Below are 19,788 nucleotides of genomic sequence, written 5' to 3'. Positions count from 1 at the left end.
CCCCACTTCCGGCGCTTTGGGGGCGGGGCCGTGGGTACGGCGCGCGGCCTGGGCCAAATTGCCTGCGCGTCACTCGGCGGCGCCGGAAGTTGGAGTGCACAGGATCCGGGAGACTCGCTGGAGAGTGGCTGGCTGTGCGCTGAGGGACCTTGGCCGCCATGGTCTCAGACGGTGAGGACTGCGCCGGGCGGGACTCGGACCCTGGGCTTAGGCGGCATCGACCCGGCCAGGACTGGCCAGTTGGGGTGTAGTTCTTGGGCTGAGTGGAACCTGTTTGGTCTTTAGAGGAATAGCGAATGTACTCATTCATTCATTCACTAAATCTTTTTGGGTCGCCCGTCTGTGTGCCAGGCGTTACTTTTTGTATACAGTACTTTTTGAATACAGTAGAGAACAAGACAGACAGGGCCCTCATGGAGGTTACAGTCTAGTGCGAGAGACGGACAGTAGGCAAGTAAATAAAGATAGTTTCGAAGGGTGACAAGAGCTATGAAGACAGTATAATGGGGTGATGTGTTAGATTGTGATTAGGGGGCGATCAAGGCGGAGCTACTTTAGACAGGAGTCCAGGGAAGACCGAGATGTTGAAACTAAGACTTGAATGACTATGCAAAGGTCCCCTGGAGTTGAGCCACTACATATACTAAGACAGAAAAGGGAAACCTGGGGTTAGAGGAAGGTGGAGACACTTTGATTCGTACATTATACCATCAGTTATAGAGCTGGGTATCTTAAAGGAAGAAAAAAGAGGCCAGGGTGGCAGGAGCAAGGTGGGCTAGAGGGATGAGATCAGAGAGCGAGCCAGGTGCATGGCCCTAGTGGGCCATGATAAAGAACTTGAGCTTTGTTTTTAAGTGTATTACAAAGCCGTTTTAGGGTTTTATACAAGGAAGTGTTACTATCTGATTTCCAGTTTTAAAAGGTCACTTTGGCTGCTGTGTGAAAGATGGACTGTGGGGAGCAAGAATAGAGGTAGATCCTTTCGGAGGCTGTGACAGTTGTCCATGCTTCCTATTATCTGTTGTAGTCACACCCTATGAGAGAGGCAGACCGGGCATGGCCCTTGTCTATGAAAGAGGAGGTAGAGACCCCTAGAAGGAAATTCACAGGGACATCCCATGTGTATGGATACACACCTCTTCTGACAGGCGACACTTTATCTTTTTCTCAGGCTTCTTGGTAGTAGCAAGGAATGGATGGCTCTCAGAATTGTGGGTTGGGGCTTGATGGAGAATAAGACCAAAGACTTAAGTGCTTAGGGGGAGGGGGATGGGCGCCTGTGGGAGACATGGTTATTAAGTGTCTCTTCTGTACTGGGCACTGTGTTGTGTGATTTATGTGTATTATGTCTTCCCAGGACTAGCAAAAATCCTCATTCTTTAAGGAGTCCACAGTGTAGTGGGCAGGGTTGGGAAGAGGTCAGTAACACAACTAACTATAAAATGAGGTAGTGAGTGTGAGTGTCATTAGAGGAGGGTGAGTACTGTGGGTGGTCAGAACTAGGCAGTGGGGCAATGGAAAGCCGCAGCCTTTAGAGTCAAGCAGATCTGACTTCAAAGCAGAAGCACTGGGCTTTGCTACTTGCTGGCAGACCATGCGACTTAGAGCACATTACAAAGTTGAGAGTTATTTTCAAAATAAGAATACCATATTTCATCTAATCTAAGACTGTGTTGATTATGAAATGTGCTTTTATTTAATGTACCACTAAGACAGAAAAGAAGGCCTCCACTCTTAATCGTCAGATACCATCCTAATTTCAGCAACTGTTAAATGCGAAAAAAAAGGAGAGGGTACTTGTTATAATTGATGAACGCAATGCTGTGTCCCCCGATGGGTTGTTGTCAGCATGGAATGAGCTTACAGGATTACATATGTCAGTGCCTGATACAGAGGAGGGTGACATTCCTGCTCTCCTGAGATGGGGGAGCCGGGACCTGTTAGAAGACCTGGGGGAAGAAAGAGGTGGCACTGGTTTGAGGCCTTGAAGAGTCAGTAGGGTTTGGATATGTAAGCAGAAATCAAAGACGGGTGAGGATTATCCTGATACAGGAGACAGGGAACTGTGGGAAGGAAGGTATGGGGGCAGGAAAGGCATTACTGCTCTTTGTTATTAAGTGAGCGTCCTGGGTTTTTTGTGACAGTGTGTGCTTGTGGGTCTGTATGTCTCTTACCTCAATAAGAATATAGGCTTCTTGAGGGCTTGGACCCAGTATCTCCGACACCTAATACTGGTACTTAGTGTAAATGTTTGTTGAATGAGTTAGTGTGTTAGGTTAGCTTGTTTAGTTGTGTCTGTCACTTTGGAGAGCAGCCTAATTCCCTTTCACAGTAAAATCTCCTTTACGTAGGAATTGCTTTTCCCTCTTTGGTCTTCACCTTTTTAAAATTGGTTCCTAATCACAGTTGGCCTTGCTGCTGGGTGATTTGATGGACTCGGGGCAACATTGATTCCTGTGTCTCCCTTTAACCCCTGCATGCCCGAAATTCTGCTGCTAGTGATTCTCACTGCTGGTTTATCATTACCTTCTCTCCTTGACCAGGCATTTAAAATGCATGTCTGGGCTGGCCCGGTGGCACAGTGGTTAAGTTCACATGTTCCGCTTTGGTGGCCTGGGGTTCGCTGGTTCGGATCCCGGGTACAGACATGGCACCACTTGTCAAGCCATGCTGTGGCAGGCATCCCACGTATAAAGTAGAGGAAGATGGGCATGGATGTTAGCTCAGGGCCAGTCTTCCACAGCAAAAAGAGGAGGATTGGCAGCAGATGTTAGCTCAGGGCTAATCTTCCTCAAAAAAAGAAAAAAAATGCATGTATCTTTGGGTTTGCTTAATAGATATTTATCAAGCATCCGCTATGGCTAGGCAACATACTACAAGCAGAAATAAGCAGTGACAAAACAAACAAAAATTCCCCCACGTGGCATTTAGATTCTAGTGCATGAAAGATGCAGTGGTGCAGAAAGCAGGCAAGAGCTTGCCAAGGCCGCACAGAGCTTTAAATCTTTAAAAGAACTTGGCCTTCTGTCAATGTCACGGTTTAGGATGATAGACGTGTGAAGGCGCATAGTGGTGCTTGATCCGGATGTAAGTTACAAAGTGGGAACGCTTCCTTTGATTCACTTTCATGAAGCTAATGTTCTTCATGTTTTGTTAATGTTTTCAGAAGATGAATTGAATCTTCTAGTTATCATAGTTGATACCAACCCAATATGGTGGGGAAAGCAAGCATTAAAGGAATCTCAGGTAAGATTGCTTGAAGAAGCCTTTGGCTAATTCTGGTTTAACTGAGTATATGTTTATATTGCTTTTTAAAACCAGCTTTATTAAGGTATAATTTACATACCATAAAATTCACCCATTATAATGTACCATTCAATGGTTTTTTAGTAAAAATCACAGTAAAGTCGTGTAACTATCACCCCAGTTCCGTTTTAGAGCATTTCTAGCAGCCTAGGAAGTTTCCTCCTGCCTGTTTACAGCCAGTCACTATTTCTACTCCACAGTCACAGGCAACTGCGGGTCTGCTTTCTGTCTCTATATTGCCTTTTCTGTACATTCCACATGTTGATTCCATGCAATATATAGGCTTTAAAAAAAAACCTGTCTATTTTGAAATAATTATAGCTTCACAGGAAATTGTAAAAAATGGTACAGAGAGGTCCTGTGTGCCCTCGCCCCAGCTTCCCCCAGTGGTGACATCTTATGTAACTGTAGTACAATATTGAAACCAGGGAATTGACATTGGAACAATCAATAGACCATATTCGGATCACAATAGTTTTACATACACTAGTGTGTGTGTGTATGCGTGTGTGTGGTTCTGAGCAGTCTTAGCACATGTATGGATTTGTGTGACCACCGCCACAATCAAGATACAGAACTCTCCATCACAAAGGAGCTCCCTTGTGCTGTCCCGTATAGTTGCTTCACTTTCGCAGTCCCTGTCCCTGACCCTTAGTGAATACTAGTCTACTGATCTGCTCTCCATCTCTGTAATTTTGTTATGTAAATAGATCATACCATGTGTAACCTTTGAAGTTGCTCTTTTCACTCAACAGAATGCCCTTGATCCATCCACGTTGATTCATGTATCGAAAGTTTGTCCTTTTTATTGCTGAGTAGTATTCCATAGTATGATGTACTGTAGTTGAATCATTCACCTATTGAAGGACATTTGGGTTGTTTCCAGCTATTACATAAAAAGCTGCTCTGAAAAGTTATGTACTGGTTTTTGTGTGGACGTAAGTTTTCATTTCTCTGGACTAAATGTCCAGTAGTGCAACTGCTAGGTCATATGGTAATCACATGTTTGGTTTTTTAAGAAACTGCTCTAGGGTCTTGTACACAGAGGTATCATTTTACATTCCAACCACAAAGTATAAGAGATCCAGTTTCTGGATCCTCACCAGCGTTTGGTGTTGTCACTGTTCCTTATGTTAGCTATTTTAATCGATGTGTAATGATACCTTATTGTGCTCTTAATTTGCATTTCCTTCATGGCTTGTGGCATTGAACATCTTTTCATATGCTGATTTGCCATCTAGATCGTCTCCTGAAATGTCTTTTCATGTCGTCTGCCCATTTTCTGATTGGATTGTTTGGGGTTTTTTAACTATTGAATTTTGAGATTTATTTGTATATTCTAGATATGTCCTTTGTCAGATATGTGGTTTGCAAATATTTTATTTGCTGGGTCATATGGTAAGTTTAGATTTAACTTTTTGAGATGCTGCCAAACGTTGTGAAAGTGGGTACACTGTTTTCCATTCCCGTCGGCAACGTCTGAGAGTTCCAGTTTCTTCACATCCTCTCCGACGTTTGTCTGTCTTTTTGATAACAGTCATTCTACTCAGTAGGTGGTAGAATCTCATTGTGGTTTGAGTTTGCATTTCTTCAATGACTAATGATGGTGAGTCTTTTTCATATGCTAATTAGCCATCCATATATTTTCTTTGGTGAAATGTGTATTCAGATGTGATGCCCAGTATTTAAATTGGACTGTTTGTTTTCTTATTATTGAGTTGTAAGAATTCTTTACGTGCTCTGGATATAAGTCCTTATCAAATATTTGATTTACAGATATCTTCTCCTGGCCTATGGCTTTGTGGCTTATCTTTTCATTTTCTTAATGGTGTCTTTTTAAACAGCTTTATTGAGATATAATTGACATAAGTAAACTGTACATATTTATAGTGTTCAATTTGATATGTTTTTACATATGATTATGTTTATGAAATTATCACCACAATGAAAATAATGAACACATAGATCCATCATCCCTAAGAGTTTCTTCATGTTCCTTTATAATTTATCCTACTCACCTCTCTCTGCCTATCCCCATCCCCAGGCAACCACTGATTTGCTTTCCAGCAGTATACATTAGTTTACATTTTCTATATTTTTATATAAATGGAATCAGGCAGTACGTAGCAGTATGTAGTGGGTTTTTTCTGGTCTGGTTTCTTTACTCAGCATAATTTTGCAGTTTGTCCGTGTTGTTACATGTATCAGTAGTTCATCCCTTTTCCTTGCTGAATAGTATTCCATTGTATGGACATACCAGGACATCACTGCTTATTACCCTTTTACTCTCCAGAAAGACTGTCTTATTTTGCACTCTCCCCACTGGCACATTGAGAATTCCTTTTTTTCTTTTTTGCCCCAACACGAGATGCTCTCTTCCCTTGTTTTATCTTTGGCCAATATGATGTACCCAAAGAAATCATCTCCATTTGCCTTCAGTGTCTTTGATGGCCCTTCAGATTTCTCCCTTGGAGCAGTGCCCATTTTTCTCTTTGAGCATTCCTTTTTTTTCATGATTTGTGGAGACTCTTTGTATTAAAGTTGACCCATTGCCTGTCATATGTTGCAATTATTTTTTTCCAGTTTGTCTTTTCCAATTTGTCTTTCACTTTTGTTTATAGTCATTTTTTTTGCTATATAGAAATTTTAATTTTTTTAAATGTTTTCTTTAATAGGTTGAAATTTATCAATGTTTTACTTTCTGCCCAAGGTATTTTTTTCTTTAAGAGAAACATGCCTTATTCCAGGATTATAAAAATATCCACCTATGTTTTTTAGTAACATTATTACTTATGAGAATGTCAGCTCCATGAAGCTCTGTCCCTTTAAGAAGGGACAGAACACAGAACGGGTGTTTAGCATTCTTAGTGATTGAATTGGAACCTTTCACAAATCAATTTAATCAATATGTATTGATTATGTACTCCACCTGTAGCAATAGTATGCTAGTAATTTTATCATGGAAGATGTGACGTGTTTGCTATTCCCTAAATGTTATGCAGAAAATACTTGTGGAATATTGTATTGATGTAGAGATGATTGCATATAAGTAGAATTAGAAAGCTGTAGTTTTTAAGTGTTTTTACTTATGGAGGCAAGAACTCCTGAGCGTATTTTTAGCAGTGAATAATTGTCTGAAATTTAAAGGAAATCATACTCATTTCCAGGACCTGATATAGTTATTTGGATAGCTAATTTACCTTTCTAATGTCTTCTGTTTTTTTAACAGTTTACTTTATCAAAATGCATAGATGCAGTGATGGTGTTGGGAAATTCTCATTTATTCATGAATCGGTGCAACAAACTCGCTGTGATAGCAAGCCACATTCAAGAAAGGTATGGCCCTTGTGATTACGCTCCCTCCTGAGGGCTTAACGTTTGAGACATTTTTACGCCAACTGGCATGTATTATTTCTACTCTCTGTTGCAAAAAATTTTTTTCTGTACCAGTGAGCAATACTCACAGCGTCAAGAATCAGTACCTGAACGTTTTGATGGGTATGAATATTGAAAACTTCATTAGCTGATGTATAGTACCTGTGCACATTTAACTTACACAGATTCAACTATATTCTCTAGGCAAACGAGAGAATTCTCAGATCAGGCAGGCCGCTCCCATCTCTGCTCTACTCCTGGCTCTCCCCCGAGGGGGGGCTGGGAGGTGTGATTCTGCGTTGCCTTTAGCCATCTTGGTCCTGTGTACCTCTCACGGTGTGACTATTTCATGGATCTGTGTGTGATTTTGGTGTTTATAAATAAGGATTTTTCTTCTACTGGCTCCTAAACCCGAGCCGACTGCCCCATCTGGTGCTCAGCTGAAGAAACTGACCTTTTCTAACACTGGTGTAAAAACTGGCTATGTTAGAGTCTCTGCAAGATGGTGCTTGGATCTGCAGCTGTTGTGCAAATATGGACATGTATACAGTCAAGATTTCATAAATAATTTTGACCATATTTACTTGACTCTTGTCTACCAGTATATTTCATGTGAAGTTAGTGAGTAGTTCTTAGATTTTCTCGGTTCTGAGCGCTGCTTCCTTTGGTGTGTCGAAAGAGCCAGTGGGCCAACCAGTAAGTGCTCCTACCCCCATCATCACCATACATTGTTCTCAGAACTGCATGCAAAAGATGACGCTGATTTCGTTAAGATATCAATAAAAGCTATAACAGGCAAAGTTTTCATTTTTTAAGAAAAATCAAAAAATGTGTTTTACATGATTACTATAAAAGTCCTGAAGCACTAGGAAAATCTTTTCAGGGACCTTTGACCCAGATTTTTGTTACTAGAGTAGATAAGTATACCTCAAATAAAAAACTAGTAGTAAGTTGGAATTTGGCATGAATGTCTTCCAGTTGTCCTCTGAGAAAGTAGAGTGAGAGCCGCCCTGAAGCATTTTAAGAGACCATAACCCAATACCTTCTGTATTTTCTCTCATTTTTCAGAAAACAGTGGAATAATCAAAACATTCTATAGTAGTAGACTCATGTTTGCCAGTTTGTCTATTTTATATATTTTAAAAAAATGAAATTTATTATAGACTCTTGTGAGTCCAGAATTAATGTGGTTTTTGTTTGTTTTCTCTACTGAATTTCATTTTGATGTTTAGCGTGCGCACTGAGTCCTGGTGTAACTAGGTGTTTTTCCCCTGCTGTTTCAGTCGATTCTTATATCCTGGAAAGCATGGCAGGCTTGGAGACTTCTTCGGAGACCCCGGCAACGCTCCTTCTGAATTTAATCCCTCAGGGAGTAAAGATGGAAAATACGAGTTGTTAACAGCAGCCAATGAAGTTATTGTTGAAGAGATCAAAGATCTAATGACCAAAAGTAACAGCTTTTTTTCCTCATTATTCCTTTGCAAATATAGTTGAATGTAGAGGTCCTTGAGGCTCAGAGTCGGAAGATTTAAGGTTCTTGATACTATCTATTTGCATTCTCTCTCTTCTCTTTTTTAAAATCATTTTCATCAAAGCCTTTGCTTTATTGCAGCATTTGACACTGTTGACCGGCCTCTGCTTCTGGAAACACTCTGGCCTCTGAGGACATCCTGTTGACCTGTTTCTCCCTTTTTTGGGCCGTTCTTTCATTTCTGACTTTCCCTTCACCTTTTCCTTTAAAATATATATATTTTTATTCTGCTTGTTGTTTTCTTTTCTTTTCTTCCTCTGTATGTTCTCATCCACTCGTCTTTAATTATCATTTATATATGAACACTTCCCAATCCAGCCTTTCTTTCAAGCTGCACGTTTTCAGCGGAGTGTCCCACAGTCTCATTAGCATGCCCCAGACTAGTTTCTTTATTTTTTCCCCTCAGTTACACCGTTTCCATTCCCAATTTCTGTCATCCCCATCCATCTACTTTTCTAAATTCAATGCTTTCATTTTTTACTCCTTTCTTCTCACATCCAACATTTAATCAGCTATGAAGTCCTATTAATTTAGTCTCAGAAGTACCTCCAAAATCTGACCCCTTATTATCTGTCATCTAGCTCCGCCGTGGGGCTGCCCTGTGCATTGGAGCATACTTAGCATCATCCTTGGCCTCGACCCATTAGATGCCATAACATCCTCCAGTTGTGACAACCAAATTTGTCTTCATATTTGAACCAAATATGAAGAACCAAATGTGTCTTCAAACTTTGCCAAATGTCCCCTGTGGGGCACAATTACAGGTCGAGGACCCTTGCTCTAGATTGTTGTAAGAGCTTCTGCTCACTGACTCCTGTCTCTCTCCATTCAAGCTTTTCCCCTCAGCCTCTAGGCTTAACGTCCTAAAAATCAAAGCTGCTCTTCCCCGGCGTAAAGGCTTTTACTGGGTCCCTATTGCCTGCAGGCAGTGGTTTCAAACTGTAGCCTGTGTCAGCATCACCTGGGGGGGAAAGGCAACTCTTTAGCCACAGAAAGTGGGTTAGCGGGTTCCCGGGGCTGGGGAGGAGCAGGGAGTGATGGCCTGGGCCCAAGTGATCTTTTGGGGTGAGGGAAATGTTCTAAAATTGGATTGTGGTGATGGTTTACAATTCTATAAATTTACTAGAAATCATTGAATTGTGCACCTAAAAGGAATGAATTTTATGATCTGTAAATTATACCCCAATAAAGCTCTTAAAAATCACCTGGAGGGCTTGTTAACACAAAATGCTGGGCCCCACTCTGTGGTTTCTGATTCAGTGGGTTTAGGGTGGTCCCAAGAATTTGTGTTTCTATTGAGTTCCCAGGTGATGCTCCTGCAGCTACAGGGGTCCAGAGCCACCCTTTGAGAATCACTGGCCACCAGGGTAAAGTCCCAGCCTCTTGGTGCGGTGGTCAAGACCTTTCCTGGTCTGCCCTCGCCAGTGGGGTGTCAGTGCTCCTGGACCAGCTGCAGGCCCTGTTCCCACAGGGGGTCCATCTGCCTCCCCCCCCTTCAGCTGCTGGTTTAGGATTTTGATTTTCTTAAGAGTGAATTTTTTTCACACAAGACTCCAAAAATTTGCAAACTTCATCCCTACTTGCCACAGCCAGAGGAGTTTCTCCAGTCCTCCTTCGCTGGCCTGGCAGCTCTCTGAGTGGGGTGGGGGAAGGAGGCGGTGGGAAAGGGCTGACAGGGAGGCTCAGCCTGGCCAGGGGCCACTGTGTAGGCTGCCTGCAGTTACACATGACCTTCTGCACCGTTTAGATCATTGATAAGCCTGAACCTTTCCAAATGACACCAGGATGGTTTTTGTTATTTATTTTTTATTGTGGTAAAATGTACCATTTTAATAATTTTTAGGTGTCCAGTTCGGGGCATTAAATATGTTCACATTGTTGTGTAAACATCACCACTATCCATTCCTGAACTTTTTCATCACCCCAAAGTGAAATTCTGTCCCCATTAAACAACAACTTCCCGTTCCCCACCTTAGCCCCTGACCACCAGGATATTTTAAATTGAGTAAATTGCTTATTTAAGCATTACTGAGAAGAAAGTGCTATCTATGTTTTTAAACCCAGTTTGAAAATATCTGATTTCATTCATGAAGAATACTTTGGTTTGAAAATTTTAGTTCAAGAAAATACCTAACAATTCCTTTTTTAATGTTTTTTATTATTTGTAGGTGACATAAAGGGTCAGCATACAGAAACTCTGCTGGCAGGATCGCTCGCCAAAGCTCTTTGCTGTATCCTTGGTGTTGAATCCTTTAGAAGGCGTCTTCTGTAATAAACGTATCTTGGGATATTTCTTAGAACCTCGGATGCCCATATTGATAAAGGCATGAGTATTCTAAAGTGGTGAGGAATCAAAAAGGAGTTTATCTTGGCTTTGAAACGTTTTTAAGATAAGCTGTGAGAACTTGAAATGGGAAGAATGTGAAGACGTCTAGTTTCTCCAGTATGTCCTGCTCACAGTGAATTCTTCTTCACAATGCTTACTTGTTTCTTGTTTTGACAAATTGTAGAGATTCCCACCCCCCCCCCCCCCCACCATCTTCCTTGAGTTGGGAGAGTGTTTGATTATAAAAGCATTTACTGACCCTGAGGCTTAATAAATGAGTGGCTGTTTCTCCACAGGCCAGCAGGTTATTTTGTAGTTAGCAGAGTCAACCACACTTTCCTAAGCATTTTGACGTTAACCCTGTTTGTGGATGGTCTCCCAGTCTTATGTAATTTACTGTGTGTGTTTTGGACAGTGCTCAATGACTCCTCTGTCCTAGGCTTTGGTTGGGGTGCCGGATCATCTGTGTATGGTTTTCAAATTCGTTACCCGTTTGATCAGCTTACTGATTTACTTGTCCCAGTATTCAAATCTAGAACATGGTGGATAATGATAGAACAATCAGATCTTGGTAATTTTAATTTTCTGGGACAAAGATCATCTTTTGGTCAGGTTACAAGCCCAGTTGATTGCAGAGTCAGTAATTGGAAACCTCCAGTCACTCTTGTTTTGTATGTTTATCATAGGAAACAGCATTTCCTTTTTCAACTAGGTGGATGCTGGGTTTATTTAACTAAAATGTGAGGTTATTTTTTTGTTTACTATAAATATTTATGAAATTAAATAATATTTTTAAGTTCCTTAATGCTAAGAAATAAGACATTCATAGAATGAACAAGGAGGTTAAAGGTAGGAGCCTGCTTTTTTTATGAGAATTTAATTCTTATTTTACAACTGTAAGTTTGGCGGACTATCTAAAAATTGGTTAGAAAATCTAATAATATGTTTAATAAGATTCAGTTAAATTTAAATCTGTTTTTATCTCTTTATAGATAATCAGGAAATGAAATCAAGGATATTGGTAAGATTAAAAAAGCAATATTATGTTTACAGACTATCACCAATTAGAAAACATAAGAAATAAGACCCATTTCTAATAGAAGCAATAAATATTAAGTATCTAGAATTAATTTAACAAGCAATATGTAAAACTGATTATGATGAAAAACTATAATTCTGAGAGACATAAAAGAATAAATGGAGAGCCTTATTTTATTCTTGGGTGTCACTTTTTCTAAAATTAAACTGTAAATTCATTGCAATTTCAGTCAGAATGTCAGACTTTTTTTCTGGCAGAGTTGGGAGATTTAAAAAGAAATTCACCAGTTTGTCTGGAAGCATAATTCAATGAGAATAGCCAAGAACTTTCTGAAAGAGAATAATGAGTAGGCACTTGCTCCTTTAGGCATTAAAACATGTTATAAAGCCACAGTAACTGGTTTTGGTACAGTAGTAGGCAAACAGAAAACGGAAAAGACTAGAGTCCAGAAATAAAACCGGGTACACAGGGGAGTTTGGTTTCTGACACAGGAAGTACTTTAAATTAGTGGGAAGAAAATGGATTATTCACAAAAGGTGCTCGGCCAAGTGGTTGGCTATTTGGGGGAAAACTGCCAGATCCCCATCTCACTGCTGACACCTGATACAGTCTAGTAAAGATCAGAGATTTCCAGATGAAAATTCAGGACCTAAAAGCTCTGAAAGAAAATATCTGTTTGTAATCTTGGGATGGTGAGTACCTTGCTAAGCATGATGTGAAACTTTAAAGGAAAGCTTAAGACCCCCAAAAAATAAAACCCCAAGACAGGAATGAAAGGAAAACTCTTAGGAAAAGTGGAGGGTGCTCATTATAGCATTGTCTAAAACTGGGGATTGGAAACTGCTACGTGTCTGCTGTACACAACTGGCTACATCCACGAAGTCAGCACGAAGGCTGATACGTCCAGATTCATTGACGTAAGATTTTCCCCCAGATGTTGTGGACTGAAAAAGCAGGTTGCAGAACACTAGATAGAGTGTCGTCCCTCTGTGTGTGCGTGTGTTGGGTATGAGTGGACATATGTGCTTACATACGTGCTCTCTAGAAGGACCTCCGTCAAGCTATTGATAAGGATTATCTCTTGAGTGGTAGGATTTGGGGGAAATTTTTACAGTCATCTTTACACTTTTAGGTATTATTTAATGATACTAACTAGGAATTAAATTAGAAAAATAATATTGGTTGTGGTTTGCAGTAGATTGTGATGACATGTGAGTGAGAACACTAGGGTGTGCCTGCAAGTGTTAACATGGATGTGATTATCAGGTGATAAAGGCTGCAGAAGACACCGCATTGCAGTATATGAACTTCATGAATGTCATCTTCGCAGCACAGAAACAGGTGAATTGAGAGCATTCTTTTTAAAGAGTATTTGTTTCATAATGAATTAATTTCATTTTCTGGATGACCTACTTAGAGAGGTATTCTGACTAAATGGCCTTATTAAAGGATTAGAATCTAGAATCTACATTTTGTACTAGTCATTTCCCTATTTTGGGTCCTGGACCCCATGAGAATCTGATGGGTCCCCAGAAGACCGCACTGAAACACAGTTTTGCATATGGCCTCCTGGTATTCCTGTAACTCCATTTAGCCCCTCCTCAGAGCCCAGGCCGAGCATCCCTGCTTTTACAGTTCGCTGCATACCTTGCGTCAGTTTCTCTCTTTACTCTAGTGAGTTCTTGCAAAGATTCGATGTTTTTACTTTTCAAATAATTGAAATGTTCAGAGGAATTATCACTAATACATTTTCTTCTTTAACATGTTAAAAAAAAACCCTTTCTTAAAACTTGAGTTTTAACCTAAAATGCTGCTGTAGCCATGCAAAGTATTCTCCATCTTAGAGTGGCAGCATGATGTGGTGAAAAACCCTGGGCTTTGAGGACTGGGAGACTGCGGCTGACAGCACTGCCTCCCCCTGGCACTGTGACCACAGCCTGGCCAAGGCCTGCGTGCTTCACTGTAAAATGCAAATCAAATATCTACCGTGCAGAGTTTATCGTGCATATTAAATATGCCATTTTAAGAATAGAGTCTGGCATATAGTAGGTTCTCAGTGTAAGATAGTCACAATTGTTACTATTCCTGTAATATCTTTGGAATGTTCATTTCAGAATATTTTGATCGATGCCTGTGTTTTAGACTCCGATTCAGGACTCCTCCAACAGGTATGTTTTCAGCGAATGCTGGGCGTTGGCGGTTACGAAAGTAGGCTGTGCTCTGTTGCCTGTTACGTGCTTTTCACCAGTCTTCACATGTTGTTAGGAAGTAGCCTGTATGATGCGGTAGATTAGAGCACTGACATCTCTCTAGTCCCTTTCAAATTTTTATTTATATTTTACATAACAACTTGAATGACTTTGTAAAAGTAATTCACACATTAAAACAAATTCAAGCAACACAGAAAAGTGTTTTTAAAAAGGGTAGAAAAAAAAAATCCCTTCAAATGCTATCATCTAAAAGTTACCATTGTTAATGTTAGATGAACAGCATGACCAATCTCTCTGTGTACTTCCAGATGGAAGAATAGATCGCTGAGCAGAGAATGTCGTAACAATAGAATCATGCTCTAGATCCGTGCTGTCCTATAAGTTGGTCGTATTGAGCTCTTCAAATAAGTCTCATCTGAATTGAGATGTGCCATAGGTATAAAATACACACTGAATTGCAAAGACTTAGTATCAAGAACAGAATGTAAAGTGTCTCATTAATTATTTTTATATTGATTACATGTTAAAATGATAATACTTTGAATATATTGCTAAATAGAATGTTATTAAAATTAATTTTATCTGTTCCTTTTTTATGCAGCTAGAAAATTTAAAATTACGTATGTTGCTTGCATTGTATTTCTGTTGGACAGCAGCATTAAATGTTGCTTTTTAACCAAATGTATGAAACTGAAATTTAATTTAACCAAAAATGGGAAAAAACCTGAAACTAAGACTGAAGAAATTACCGAACTTTAAATGTTTTTTGACCACAAGAAATATTATTTCCTAAAAGATGAGTTAGAAGCACAAAATTGGAAATCCCTGAGTTTAGGTTACTGCTGGGGATGAGGAGTGGGAAAGGGGGAGAGAGAACCAGAAAAGTACACGGCGCCAGAGATTCTGGGCTTGTCCTGTTTCTTACGCTTGATGGTAGGTACATGCTGTTTGTTGGGAATGTAAAGTGGTACAGCCTACTTGGAAAACAGCCTGAAACTTCTTCAGAAAGTCAAACACAGGGGCTGGCCCGGTGGCGCAGCAGTTAAGTTTGCATGTTCCGCTTCTCGGCGGCCCGGGGTTCGCCTGTTTGGATCCTGGGTACGGACATGGCACCGCTTAGCAGGCCATGCTATGGTAGGCGTCGCCCATGTAAAGTAGAGGAAGATGGGCATGGATGTTAGCTCAGGGCCAGGCTTCCTCAGCAAAAAGAGGAGGACCAGCAGTAGTTAGCTCGGGGCTAATCTTCCTCAGAAAAAAAGAAGAAGGTTAAACACAGAATTACCATGTGACTCAGCAATTCCATTCTTAGATACACATCCAAGAGAAAATGAAAATGTGTCCACACAAAAAATTGTATGTGAATATTCCTAGCCATGTGATTCTAAATAGCAAAAAAATGGAATTCAAATGTCCGTCAACAGATGAATGGATAAAGAAATGGTGGTCTGTCCATACACTGGAATATTATTTGGTCACAAAGGAACGAAGTACTGATTCATGCTACAACATGGATGAACTTGAAAAACATTGTGCTAAATGACAGAAGCTAGATACAAAAGGACACAGTTGTGTGATTCCATTTATATGAAATGTCCAGAATAGGCAAATCTGTAGAGACAGAAAGCAGATTAGTGTTCGCCAGGGGCTGGGGAAGGAGGGATGGAGAGCGACTGATTAATGAGTATAGTTTCCTTTTGGGTTGATGAGGATGTTCTGGAACCTAGATAGTGGTGACAGTTGCACAACTCTGTGAATATACGAAAACCTAGGGAATTGTACACTTTAAAAGGGTGAATTTTATGGCATGTGAATTATATCCCAAAGCTGTTATTAAAAAATATAATGAAAATGAATAAACATGGCAAGAATGCAAATTTATCAGTAGCAAAAAAACAGGAGAAAGAGCGTACACTGTCCTGTGCTACAGTCTTCAAGGGGGCAAGGGTGTTGGCCGGGGGGAAATAAGATCTTTGAACATCTTGAGATGCAGCTGGAAGTTTCTGGTACTTACTCACTCTGGGAAAACCTTCCCTTTTAATTTGCTCTCAAATCCACCTCTCCTTTTGGAGACCTGAAGACGTGCAGGGGAGACGTAAGTCCCTCTGGGAAACCTCAGTAAGTGCTGGTTTGGCAGAGAGCCCTTCTGTATCTTGCAGGCTTGTGACATCACAGGGGGACTGTACCTGAAGGTGCCTCAGATGCCCTCCCTCCTGCAGTATTTACTGGTAAGGAAACGTCCGCAGTGAACCTAACATGGTAGAGTGAGACCCCTGTTTCCTGGGGAGTGAGCGCGCACGATGGCTGATGTTAGTGATTGGAAGAAAGGAGGAAGTGGGTGACCTGAGGTTTCGACGCTGTGAAGGTGGACTTCAGGTGGTTGGTCTTTGAACCCTGTGAGCTGTATGCAGAGTGTCATCTGACTGTTACAGAACAGTGCCTGTATGTGTGGGTGCTCAGTAATTGTTGAATGAATAAATATGCAGTTCTCAGTAGACATTTAAGAAAAATCCTAATTTAGTATTCTCCTTAGTATTGACTGACTAATATCTGATATCTGTGTCCTGACTTCTGTTATTTTCCATGTTTTAAATAAAAACTCCTTGCTCTTTTTTCTTTTACAGTGGGTTTTTCTTCCTGATCAAGATCAGAGGTCTCAGTTAATCCTCCCACCCCCAATTCATGTTGACTACCGGGCTGCTTGCTTCTGTCATCGAAATCTCATTGAAATTGGCTATGTCTGTTCTGTGTGCTTGTCAAGTAAGTTCATTTACTGGATCTTTCTCTTTTTCTGTATGGGGGGCGGGGAGCAGAAAATACCTCAACTGTGTGGTTTTTAAACCATCTTGTTTGTTTTCTGTTTTTTAAATTTACAGTATTCTGCAATTTTAGCCCTATCTGCACTACGTGCGAGTAAGTATCTTTGAGGTTGTGTGGCCGCCTCACCCTTTAGAGATTCAGAGCATTAAAAAGTGTTTTCCTGTCTCATTCCAGGACAGCCTTTAAGATTTCTCTACCTCCCGTACTGAAGGCCAAGAAAAAGAAACTGAAAGTGTCTGCTTGATAATAAAAAATTTCCCCCCATCCTTTAGAGCTATTAACAGAAATCGTATGGCGGAATCTTTGTTGGAAAGGCTCTGAAAAAAATACGGATGTGTGTAAGATAATTTTTAATGAAATTTCTTATAAGAAATATTCCTAAAACCTCATCCTCATCTTGTGCTTCTCGGGGACTGATTTATTTGAGGGAGTCATTCTATGTGATATATCCTGAAATCTTTTCTGACTGGTTTTTGTCCAGAAAGGAGGAAGAAAGCAGCACTCTATGGCTTTTTTTAATGGGATGATGGCTCGTCAGTGAGTCCTGACTGACTGTAGGCTGTCGAATGTGCTCCCCAAGGCCAGGTGCGAGCACAGGCTTGGAAAGAGTGGCTATTTATGCAGTAATGGCATTAATCAACATAGAACATCTTCCTTGAATCAGCAGTTAACTTTGACAATAGTCATGTAGATAAAATCCTTATTTTCTAAATTGAGATTTAACTGCAGGTGTTAGCACATAGTTACTGTTTCGTTTGACATCACTACTTGTTTGGACAAAGTTATGCAAATAATAATAATTTGTCAACTGAATAACTACAAAATGTGACTTTAAATGAGTGAGGAGAGTGAGTGCAGTAGTCTGGTAGCAACTTTTTCTTCAAAAACCTTTGTGTGACGAGGTTATTTGTGAAAGCTAATGTTTGAGTTCAGAGGGGGAATTTCCCAGGGGGAATGGATTCTTTACAGCTAAGTGTAGCCCCCAGATAGAATTCTTTCCTTTTTTAATGAGGGGAGGGGAAGTGTTAATATTGGAGAACTGCTCTCTAGAAGCTTTGGACTTCATACTGAAAACTTCTGTAAGTTCAAAAGAAAAATTATGTGTAATTTCAATAATAAAAAACTTATTTTTCTGTGTAATCTTGAAGTTATTAAAAGTCCTTTTAGGGCCAGCGCCATGGTCTAGTGGTTAAGTTTGGTGCGTTCTGCTTTGGCATCCCGGGTTCACGGGTTCAGATCCCAGGCACAGACCTACACCACTTGTCAGCCATGCTGCGGTGGGGACCCACATACAAAATAGAGGAAGACTGGCACAGATGTTAGCTCAGGGCCAATCTTCCTCAAGCAAAAAAAAAGTCCTTTTAAATTCCAGCATATTGTAGGAAGGGTTTTCAAGAATGGTCACTGATTTGATTTGTTTTTAAAAGTATATTGACAAAAACCTATTTGTGTACACAACCTTGTATGTAAATAGATTTTAATTTTCTCTTTATAGTATCTCAGAAGCTGAGTCTCATTTAAATAATTTGGTGTTTGGTTAGATTATTTCAGGTAGATTTTGTATTCTGGATTTACAATTTTGTTAAATACACAAAAATTTTCGTGATTACTTTGCAAGTATTTGTTAATCCTAGAGTTTGAGAATCTTTAAAAAATAATGTTTAATATTTCATAGCCTAATTAAGTAATGGAAATAATTATTTTAAGTCTAGGAAATAAAGCATCATATATCTAAAAAATGAAATATTTTAAACAAGCTGAGAAGGTTATTATTACTTTTCCATTTGAAATGTTTTATGTACTGTCTTAGTTCTGTTTGTTTTATTTGTAACTGTTATGTTTATGGTTTATTTTATATAAATTTTTATAATAAAATAAATTTTCATATTTGCTTGAGTTATTTCCTCTCACTCGTTTGTTTCATGCTCATTCAATTTCATCTTTAAGTGTGTACTTTTTAACTGGATTTGGTCAAATGCCAGACAATTTTTTATTCAACTCTGAAGAACTTTAATTTCAAATCTTGCCAAACTATACATGAAAATATTGTTACATATAGTATATAATAATATATTATTATGAAATATTGAATGCAAGATTTCTAAGTATGAAAGTATTAGAAGAAAGATTTGATGTTTGCTTGTAATTTTATGTTGGGAGCAAGATTAGCAAAATTTCAATTATTTGGAACTTTCATTGAATAAAGCAGGCTGGTTTTAAGGTGTAATGTATGTTTTGACGTCAGAAAAATTGGTCGCTTTCTTATCTCATAGAAAATTTCAAAACCATTAAATTATTCTGTAGAGTAAATAGTTAAATAGTTACCAATATGCAACCTTCTGTTCTAAAGGCAGTCCCTTGGGCTTTATCTAAGGGATTCCTGCTCTGTTGCTTTTTTAAAAAAAGTTACTTTGTTTATTTCAAATAATCCAAACTGATTTGTAAGAGTGTTAGTAATTCCCAGAAGACTGCATGGAATGTTTTCAGAAGTAGGGGAGAGGAGAGTAAATACACCAATGACATTTCTATATAAGAAGTACAATATTTAAAAATCAAGACTTTACATTGATAGTTGAAGTTTTATGCCTACATTTTATATTAATAGAAATGATCACAAAGAATTTTAAGAAAAATTAACGGTAATTGATTTTTAATAATAGAACTTCAAAAATAGCACTTTTTACTTTTGAAACTTCCTTTTTGACTTTGAGAATTCCATAGTTCATTTCACTACTGGTTGAATAGCTTATTGCAACTAAAAGCAGGAAAGTAAAGCATACTTTTTAATAAGTACTTCTTTTTCTGATTACAACAGAAAATGATTACATGCTTTCTGAAGAAAAGAACATTCACAAAAGTAGAGGGAAAATCCACTTTCATCACTCCCCCCACCGTGCCCTGGAGTTGGGGGGTGGGGTGGAAAGTCACTTATTAATTAATATTTGGTGCACTTCTTTACCACAGCAGATGTCACACCTGGACGTGTTGACAGGATTCAGATCTGTTGTCTGGTAAATGAAAGGGTGGGTTTCAATTAACCTAAGAAAAAGATTTTTATTTTGAGTGTCTGACAAACGATATCTGCCAATACAGGTAACTATGGTACTAATGATGTCTACTTAAAATGCATGACCACACAGTAAGCGTGTAAAGGTCTAGAAAAGTGGGACTCAGTGAAAATATG

General features: G+C 39.4%; 1 protein-coding gene across 1 annotated transcript; it reads left to right on the top strand.

Moving 5' to 3' along the window:
- Nucleotides 1–83: 83 nt before the first annotated feature.
- On the top strand, nucleotides 84–18,447 carry GTF2H3 (general transcription factor IIH subunit 3). The gene is made up of 13 exons (XM_046641093.1): nucleotides 84–171; nucleotides 3,167–3,246; nucleotides 6,536–6,642; nucleotides 7,965–8,131; nucleotides 10,381–10,443; nucleotides 11,358–11,387; nucleotides 11,531–11,559; nucleotides 12,844–12,918; nucleotides 13,692–13,745; nucleotides 15,944–16,012; nucleotides 16,409–16,544; nucleotides 16,661–16,697; nucleotides 16,779–18,447. Exons 1-13 carry the CDS (start codon nucleotides 159–161, stop codon nucleotides 16,846–16,848), a joined length of 930 nt encoding a protein of 309 aa, XP_046497049.1. The 5' UTR covers nucleotides 84–158; the 3' UTR covers nucleotides 16,849–18,447.
- The last annotated feature ends 1,341 nt before the right edge of the window (nucleotides 18,448–19,788 follow it).

This window comes from Equus quagga, chromosome 15, assembly GCF_021613505.1.
Source record: "Equus quagga isolate Etosha38 chromosome 15, UCLA_HA_Equagga_1.0, whole genome shotgun sequence".
NCBI lineage: Eukaryota > Metazoa > Chordata > Mammalia > Perissodactyla > Equidae > Equus > Equus quagga.
This window is presented reverse-complemented; position numbering and strand designations above follow the sequence as displayed.